Here is a 9,900-nt window from a genome sequence, read left to right as displayed (position 1 = left end):
CTTCTCGAATGTCACATACTCATCAATATTGAGGACCTAATTCTTGCCATTCTGCAAACAGGTCTCTCTAATGCATATCAGATTATATTTATTTGTTTCAATGTGCCCTGCGAATTTGTTTAGTTTGTTATAAATGCTATGCACATTCAGAATCAGAACTATTTTCTGATATCGTCCCTGATGGCTCAGTTGTAGATCATGGGCATTTTATTCCAGGAGTCATTGGTTCAAGTCAAATTAGGGATCTCATTTACTGAAATGTCCTGAATATATATCTTCATCATTTATTGAATCATCTGCTGTGTTCTTTACAGAGGAAACAATTGAAAATGATAGGTAGACTGTGGATATAGAAACTTGAAGTTGGTGAAGGACTGCGGAGTTCTAAAAATGGGTAACTTGAACTTAGGGTGGCAAGGTGATGCAGTGGTTAACACTGCTGCCTCACGGCGCGGAGGGCCTGGGAGTGATCCTGGCCCCGGGTCACTGTCAGTGTGGAGTTTGCACATTCTCCCCATGTCTGCGTGGGTCTCACTCCCACAACCCAAAGATGTACAGGGTTGAGGATTTGCCACAATAAGTTCCCCTTTGGACAGAAATTGGGAACTCTAAATTTATTTAAAAAGGCTTCAACTTCGTTGTTGGTCTATGTCAAGGCAACTTGTTTGTTACAGCGGGCACCCTGACACTGACTGCTGCAACTGAGCACGAACAAGAATTGAGGTGCAAATGACCACAGGCGAGTTGAAAATAGGAGTGCCCCTTTAAAAGAGGAGGAGTATCCCTTTAAGACGCTGCGTGTCCGCGCTGAGCCGCAGTGAGGGGGAGGGTGCGCGCGCAGCCAGAGCTCGGAGGAACGGAGATTGAGGGAGAGTGACTGAGTGATAGTGTGTGAGTGATAGTGAGCGAGCGCCGAGCCGCCCGCCATCGCCTGCACCATGTACCGCGCGCTCTACACCTTCCACTCGGCCGAGCCGCACTCGCTGCATTTCACCGCCGGGGAGAGCTTCGTCATTCTGGAGCGGAGTAACCAGCACTGGTGGCTGGCGTCCAAGAGCAGCACCGGGGAGGTGGGCTACATCCCCGCCTCCTACATCCACAAAGATGAGGTGAGGCGAGGAGAGGCCAGGCCGCGGCGCCCGGGCCGCCGTCATTAGTATTCAGCGGAGCGCGGAGGGAGCGTCCTTCACCGCCCCCGCATCGCAGGAAAGGCCGCTCCAGTCCGGGCTCCGGGTCGGGGACAAGGTGTCTGTCAGTGGCCGGGCCCAGGGGCTGGACAATGTCCAGGGGCCGGGTCCAAGGGCTGGACACTGTCCAGGGGCCGGGTCCGGGGGCTGGACACTGTCCAGGGGCCGGGTCCGGGGTCTGGACACTGTCCAGGATCTGGGTCTGGGGGCTGGACACTGTCCAGGGGCCGGGTCCGGGGGCTGGACACTGTCCAGGGGCCGGGTCCGGGGGCTGGACAGTGTCCAGGATCTGGGGCTGGGGGCTGGACACTGTCCCGGGGCCGGGGGCTGGACACTGTCCAGGGGCCGGGTCCGGGGTCTGGACACTGTCCAGGATCTGGGTCTGGGGGCTGGACACTGTCCAGGGGCCGGGTCCGGGGGCTGGACACTGTCCAGGGGCCGGGTCCGGGGGCTGGACAGTGTCCAGGATCTGGGGCTGGGGGCTGGACACTGTCCCGGGGCCGGGGGCTGGACACTGTCCAGGGGCTGGGTCTGGGGGCTGGACACTGTCCAGGGGCTGGGTCTGGGGGCTGGACACTGTCCAGGGGCCGGGTCCGGGGGCTGGACACTGTCCAGGGGCCGGGTCCGGGGGCTGGACACTGTCCAGGGGCCGGGTCCGAGGGCTGGACACTGTCCAGGGGCCGGGTCCGAGGGCTGGACACTGTCCAGGGGCCGGGTCCGGGGGCTGGACACTGTCCAGGGGCCGGGTCCGGGGGCTGGACACTGTCCAGGGGCCGGGTCCGGGGGCTGGACACTGTCCAGGGGCCGGGTCCGGGGGCTGGACACTGTCCAGGGGCCGGGTCCGGGGGCTGGACACTGTCCAGGGGCCGGGTCTGGGGGCTGGACACTGTCCAGGGGCCGGGTCCGGGGGCTGGACACTGTCCAGGGGCCGGGTCCGGGGGCTGGACACTGTCCAGGGGCCGGGTCCGGGGGCTGGACACTGTCCAGGGGCCGGGTCCGGGGGCTGGACACTGTCCAGGGGCCGGTTCCGGGGGCTGGACACTGTCCAGGGGCCGGTTCCGGGGGCTGGACACTGTCCAGGGGCCGGGCCCGGGGGCTGGACACTGTCCAGGGGCTGGGTCCGGGGGTTGGACACTGTCCAGGGGCCGGGTCCGGGGGTTGGACACTGTCCAGGGGCCGGGTCCGGGTCCGGGGGCTGGACACTGTCCAGGGGCCGGGTCCGGGGGCTGGACACTGTCCAGGGGCCGGGTCCGGGGGCTGGACACTGTCCAGGGGCCGGGGCCGGGGGCTGGACACTGTCCAGGGGCCGGCTCCAGGGGCCGCACACTGTCCAGGGGCCGCACGCTGTCCAGGAACTGGGTCCAGGGGATGGAAACTGTCCAGGGGCCAGACACAGTCCAGGGAAAGGGCACGGCCCAGGGGATGGACACTGTCCAGGGGCCGGGACCAGGGAACGGACACTGTCCAGGGGTCGGGCACAGGGTGGTCACGGTACAGGGGAGGCCAGGTACAGGGGTGGTCACGGTCCCTGCGGCCGGTTACAGGGGTGGTCACGGTCCCTGGGACCGGTTACAGGGGTGGTCACGGTCCCTGGGGCCGTTTACAGGGGTGGTCACGGTCCCTGGGGCCGGTTACAGGGGTGGGGACGGTCCCTGGGGCCGGTTACAGGGGTGGGGACGGTCCCTGGGGCCGGTTGCAGGGACGGTCCCTGGGGCCGGTTGCAGGGACCGTCACGGTCCAGTGGCCGGGTACAGGGGCGGTCACGGTCCAGTGGCCGGGTACAGGGGTGGTCACGGTCCAGGGGCCGGGCACAGGTGCGGTCACGGTCCAGGGGCCGGGTACAGGGGCGGTCACGGTCCAGGGGCCGGGTACAGGGGCGGTCACGGTCCAGGGGCGGTAACGGTCCAGGGGCCGGGTACAGGTGCGGTCACGGGCCGGGCGCAGGGGCGGTCACGGCCCAGGGGCCGGGTGCAGGGGCTGTCACGGCCCAGGGGCCGGGTGCAGGGGTGGTCACAGTCCACTGGTGTGGGCAGTCTTTTGAATGTGGACCCTGACCAAGGTCTGTGTATGGGCTGTGGGCATTGCCCTGTGGGGGGGGGGTGGGCACTGCCACTTGGGGGCATTTGCCCCTTGGAGTGGGTGGATATTCCTGCATTTGGGTGCTCCCTGGTGTTGGTTGAATGTGTTCTTGGAAATTGGCGGGTATTGGTATTGGCTGTTATAACAGAACTGTATGTTAATCTCCTTGGTAATCTGTGTGGTTCCTACACTGGTAATGCCCATTGGACACCTTGAACCCAGCTAGTTAATTTGCCAATGAGACTGATCTGAATTTCTTTGATTAGTGTGAAAGAGCAGGCATGCCCAACATGACACGGGTCACACTTGTCTTTCACACAAATAAAAGAAAGCTGGGAAATCTGTCAGCCATCAGAGGTACTGTTTATTGTCTGTAAACAAGAAATTTGAATCTTTAGATTGGTTATGAAACATCATGTTCTGATGCTGTCTGAAATGTTCTATTTTGTGACATTGTTTTTGACTTTTACATGTTATCCTGTGAGCAGTGTAATTGAAAGTGGTGTTGAGAGAATGAACAATGATGATACACACGTGGGAATTATACTTAATGCTGTTTAAATCTTAAATAGTATGTCACAGAAACAATACAGTTGGATTCAAGACATCCACTCATTCAAAACTGTCCCTTTGCCATTTGGATTTGCAGCAAACTCCTTCACTCTGCACCGTTCAAAAACTTTGATCACGACTTGTGGTGTTCCCGACATCAATACAGTCTACTCACATCTTTCAATTGAGAAGTCATGTGGTTGTCCAATCAATATCGTGTGCTCAGTATTTCACTGCAGTGCCAGAAATGACGTTGCTATTAACCATCTTGTTTTGCATTTGTGAAATGCTTTACCCAGAACTCACTTGTGCGACCAGTGCTTGTGAATTATAGTAGTCGCACTGATGTAAATGAAAATCATTTTATGTACTGTCACCGGTGTGATATCCTAACAACAACTTGAGAAATCCTTAATTTTGAGGCATATGATCTTGAGTATATTGTTAGAAGTGGAAGTGGGTTATTTGCATTATTATAGAATGATTCCCTGTTGATATCAGTGACCCTGGTTCGATGACATTTCTGCTGTAGTGGCTCTTGACACTTTTGCAGAGTTAGGTGTGACTGTCAGAAGAATGAAATTAAAGACAATGCTTAGTTCCTTGTCAAACGATCTGATCGATTAGCTGCTGATTGGGCATTTGTTCCAGTTGATGAACTGCACTAAAAGATTGATAACTAAATTTATGCTGTGGTACTGCAAGGGTTCTTTAATGGGAACTTGCTTTCACTGTTTAGTAATGGCTACATACATTTGAACATCCACCGTCTCTTTTGGAATGGTGAACTTGAAGTGAATGACAGCACTCTTAAAATGTTGTGCTTGAATCCCTAATCTAACATAGAACCACTGTGTTCTGCCAACCATACAAATCAATTGAAGCTGGAAATAGCATGTTCAGCATGTTTTGTGTTTTTTCCATATTTACCCGCATTTTGCAAGTTAATATTCTTGCTTTGGTAGTTGCTGGCTTTCGAAACAAAATGCAGTTTCTCCTGACTTTTTCAATTCTGTTTATTTAAAAACTTTAATTCTGTTCCATTTTCAATGTCTGGCTGACATTTTAATGTATAAATGTCACTTGCTGGAGTTTGATGCAAAAATCCTGTGATTGTCTTGTCTTGAAATAGTAAAGATAAATATTCCGATTAGCTTGATTTAAAAAAAAACAAGTGCTGTTTTTTTTAACGTAAAAAGCAAATTGGTTGTCCGTTTCAAAGCTGAGTGTAAATTCTCTGGAGTTAATGGTTCAAATTGATTGGGATCTCCTGTTCTGTCTGACACCTGCAGTAATCCCGTATTTCACTGAGGATATCTCACTGGTGATAGTGAGTTGGCCATAACTCACAAATGCTGTGGGCGCGAGTGAGTTATGGTGGTCTTTTGCACGAGTGAGCACGCCTGGAACTCTGGGCTCACTGGTGAGGTATGCTGTATTATTCTATGGGAGTGAACATCAATCTTCACACACCTTTTCAATTCAAATCCTTAATACACAGAATAGGGCCCACCAGGTGCTGTTATGAGGTTATTCACTTGTATGGTTGGTGATCTCTCTTACTTCTGTCAAATGTTTTAATACCAGTAAATAGTGCCAACATTGTTCACTCTCTTAGAATTTAAACAAAAAAAATCCGATGGTGGTGACTTTAAATTTTGACCAAAATTCAAAGGATGTAATGGTTAAAACTTTAAAGTGGGGGTAAGAGATGCATTTTACTTTTAATCCAGCCTTTTCTAAATAGAAGTAGCCGGTCAGCCGGCTAATATTTGTTAATTCGAGGAGGAACAATCCTTAATTTTGAGGCATAAGATCTTGAAGTATTCCATTCCTCTTCTTGCTGAATGGCACATCTTTCCCCCATCTACAGATGGGATAACTGGCTGCCACAGTATCTCTCATCAACGAATAGCTGGCTGGACTCTTAAAGAAAATAAAAGTAATGTAATAAATATATTATCGCCTGGGGTTACCAGGCAATTGTGAATTTCAACCCCTGCTTTAATGTTAAATGTGTGCATGTCACATGTATTTGACCAGCGTATTGGCTATTATTGCATGTTTTGAATTGATTTATTTTGTCAGTATTCTGATTTTGTTGTGTGGGCATCTAGTAATTTGTTAAACCGTCCTTTATTTAACTTTTCTTTAAAATGAGAGTGCCGTTTTCCATCTACATTTCTTCATCTTTTATTTTTGTTGAATATTTTTCCACTTCCCACTTCAAGAAGAATTAAACAGTTGCTTTGAATTGACATTGGTAAATATTTCCTAGAAGTGAGGGACTGCTTACTTTTGACAGCCCATATTATGACTATTACAGAGCAGCGACCCTGGATTTCTCAAAATTCAGGTGGTGTCCAGGTTTTGATGGTGACCCTTAATTCATTAATACCATTGGTATAAGTGAGTTAAGGGCACTTGCCTTGCAAGTGCAAGAACCTTGGAGATGACTTGTCATTGGCAGTGTATTTAATCACTGTGATTGTCATTCTAGTAAGTTTGAGAAACCTAGATATAAACATGTTGAAGGTGAATTACTATTAAGAAATTTGCATGTTAATTTAAAAACAAGTTTGTTGTTTTCTGTAGTGTGAAGGAAGTATTTAGTGAAGGCAGTGGTTCATTTAAGTCCAGTGATTACGGAGATTAATGTAGGAGAAAGGGCTGTAGTAACTTCCATGGTTCCTCATGATGTGACTGACGTTCGCATAAACTCACTTATTAAACACATTCCTTTTCTCTGAGAACAGAGTTGAGGATGTTTAGGACCTCACGTTCTGCTAATTCACTATAACGGCAGCATGTCTCACCTAGGATTAAAGAATGAGGTGATGGGATAATCATATTGGGTCATCTTTTAAAACTGATAATGGAGGAATGAATGTGAATTCGCTTTCTAATTAAAAGAGGTGAACAAATACCTCCTTAACATAGAGAGGGTTGTTAGATATGCACAGGAAGAAGTAATCGTCCGATTTTATCTGGAAACTGAGAATAAGTTGTGTTACCGTGTAGTTTATAAATAACTGTTTGAGGTGGTTAATATTCAATTATAATCTTTATTAGTGTCATAAGCAAGTTTACCTTAACACTTCAATGAAGTTAAGTTTTTGTCTTTGTGATGCATTCCTTTCAGATATTCTATCTTGTAACTATTTGTCCGTTGCCTGATGGCAATCAATTACCTAATTGATTCCAGAGATGAGAGGTTTGTCCTATGAAGAGAGATTGAACAATGTAGGCCTATACTCTCTAGAGTTTAGAAGAATGAAGGGAGATCAGATTGAGGTATACAAGATGATAACCGGTTCAGAGAAAGTAGATGCGGAGTGGATGCTTCCTCTTGCGGGGCAGTCTAGAACAAGAGGTCATAGTCTCAGAATAAGGGGTAGCAAATTTAAAACCAAGATGAGGGCAAACTACTTCTCCCAAAGGATTATGAATCTGTGGATGTCGCTACCCCAGAGTGCGGTGGATGCTGGGACAGTGAATAGATTTAAGGAAGAGTTAAGACAGATTTTTAATTGGTAATGGGTGGAAGGGTTATGGAGAACGGGCAGGATGGTGGACATGAGGCCATGATTGTATTGAACAGTGGAGCAGGCTCGCAAAACTAAATTGCCTGCTCCTAGTTTTGATGTGCTAACAACTATTCTGTCTGATTTCACCATCCAGCTCTTGGTCTGTAGCCCTGTACGTAACAACACCTCAAGCACAAATCTGGTGTTCTTGATTAATAAGCAGATTTCTTGATTAATATGGAGATCAGAGGTTATGGGGGGGAAGGCAGGAGCATATCGGCCATGATTGAATGATGAAGCAGACTCAATGGGCCGAATGACCGAATACTGCTCCTATATATTATGGTCTAATGTGGTGCTCTATGGCCAGTGATAATGGGGCACTTGGCTGCATTTTGGGCAGGACAATCTCAAGTATGCACAGGCAATGAATGTGCTGCATGTTTGGGAGCAGGTTTGAAATGTGTTGTGCTATTGGGTTTCTCATATTTGTCAATATTGCTTTGTGTGTTTTGCACTGTTGTGGAATGCTGCTTGCCATTGAAAATACAGGTGCAAGCTTATGTTCTGTTATAAACTAGTCCTGTGCATCAGAACTCTTCGTTTCTGTGCAACATAGTGGAGCTCAGCGTGTTGGGATTTGGCTGCTGACGTTGATCGTGTAACTGGGAAAGCAGTGCATGGTGATTGTTCTTTTAAAAAAAAAAACAGGATTAAAAAAAAAAAAAAACATTTATCAGTTCTTGTGAATTTTCTTTGTTGAGCACAGGCTTTGCTCACCCACCATTCTGCTCCAGCTGGATTTTTTTCCGAGACGTTTTCTCTTGCAACCCAAAGGTACTTGGACCAGAACTGCTGTATTACTTACCTTGCTGCTGTTGATTTATTTGCTGGGCCGAATGGCCTCCTTCTGCATTGTAAATTCTATGATATTGGCCGATCAAACATTCACATGAGCATCCAGTAAGTTGCTGAGGCATACCCACCCCAGATTTGATTCCTGGTCTGTTTGAGTAATTTAACTTCAACTGTGGCAGCAGTATGATTGTATAAAAGCAAAATACTGCGGGTGCTGGAGATCAATGCATTTGAGTCGGGAGGAAATAGTTGAGAGAAACAAACCATTTTGATGAGATTGTTGTTGGCAATGCTGGTGAGAGCAATGGTCAGAACTGGCCACACCACTTCTTGTGAGGTTGAGTAAAAAAAGGCAGTTGTATTCGAGATTCTCTTTATGTATTGCTGAAGGGAAAGTTTAGTTTCTATGTTGACTTACTTTACCAGTAAAGAAGTTAATAAAGCCTTGTCTTATGGTGTATCTAGGAAGCATATTCTAATAATTTGAAACTGTTTTGGGCCAACAGAGTAATGCTTACTCCATCATTGATTGTGTAAAGCCAAGGACAGGGAGTCATGATAATGTACACCTTTTGCAAAATGGATCTGCATTTCTTGGGAATTATGTTAATAAGGAAATAACTTGCATTTATGAAATTACTTATTCTGGGGAGGCTGTGGCGTAGTCGTATCTTCACTGGACTAGTTAACCAGGGACCCAGAATAATGCTCTGGGGGACCCAGGTTAAAATCCCACCACTGCAGATGGTGAAATTTGAATTAAATATAAAAAGAAGCCGAATAAAATCATTGCCGATGGTCACAAAAATCCATCTGGTTCACTAATGTCCTTTAGGGAAGGGAATTTGCCAACCGTACCTGGTCTGGCCGACATGTGACTCCAGACCCACAGCACTGTGGTTGACTCTTAACTGCCCCACAAAAGGCAATTAGGGATGGGCAATAAATGCTGGCACAGCCATTGCAGGCTGTCCACGTCCCATGAACTAATTAAAATAAAATAAAAAATCCCAAAGAGCTTTATATTGAGAATACATTAAAATATATCCTTGTAGATACAATAGGAAGGATATTTGGACATTTAAAATGTTCATATAAAAAAATAAATCTTTATTATTGTCACAAGTAGGCTTACATTAACACTGCAATGACGTTACTGTGAAAATTCCTAGTCGCCACACTCCGGCACCTGTTTGGGTACACTGAGGGAGAACTCAGAATGTCCAATTCACCTAACAAGCACGGGACTTGTGGGAGCAAACTGGAGCACCCGGAGGAAACCCACACAGACACTGGGAGAACGTGCAGACTCCGCACAGACAGTGACCCAAGCGGGAATCAAACCCGCTGTGAAGCGACAATGTGTGTTTAGTAATTTGCCACCTATACTGCTCTCCTGCACAATGTTCACTTCATAGATGAAAATATAGTGGGTCTTGGTATTATATCTGACGGTGGATTCAAATGTAAATATGTCATGGGAACTAATCACTTATGGCTCTGTAGTGGAGACATTTCTCTGTATATCACTCAGTGGACTCAATGTAGGAGAACGGTAAACCACTCGCCAGAGGAAAAACTTGAAGATCTAAAAGTGAGGATAGGAAAATTTACAGTTGCTGTGGTAAATATTGGTATTTAAGCCTCAGTAGCTTTTTGAGTCAAATTTTAGTTATAAATGGCAATTTGATTGTAGT

General features: G+C 47.7%; 1 protein-coding gene across 2 annotated transcripts in view; it reads left to right on the top strand.

Annotated features, from left to right (window-relative positions):
- The first annotated feature begins 840 nt into the window (after window positions 1-840).
- The window catches only part of nckipsd (NCK interacting protein with SH3 domain), a 429,686-nt gene continuing 420,626 nt past the window's right edge, over window positions 841-9,900 (top strand). The window contains exon 1 of one of the 2 annotated variants that reach the window (XM_072471987.1): window positions 841-1,109. In XM_072471987.1, coding sequence (XP_072328088.1) covers window positions 939-1,109 — 171 coding nt within the window. In that variant the 5' untranslated portion in view covers window positions 841-938. The remainder of the gene's footprint in view (window positions 1,110-9,900) is intronic. The other variant, XM_072471985.1, reaches the window with a different exon arrangement.

The sequence above is a fragment of the Scyliorhinus torazame genome, chromosome 13 (genome assembly GCF_047496885.1).
Source record: "Scyliorhinus torazame isolate Kashiwa2021f chromosome 13, sScyTor2.1, whole genome shotgun sequence".
Lineage (NCBI taxonomy): Eukaryota > Metazoa > Chordata > Chondrichthyes > Carcharhiniformes > Scyliorhinidae > Scyliorhinus > Scyliorhinus torazame.
Note: the sequence above shows the minus strand (reverse complement) of the source record. Positions and strands in the feature narration are given on the sequence as shown.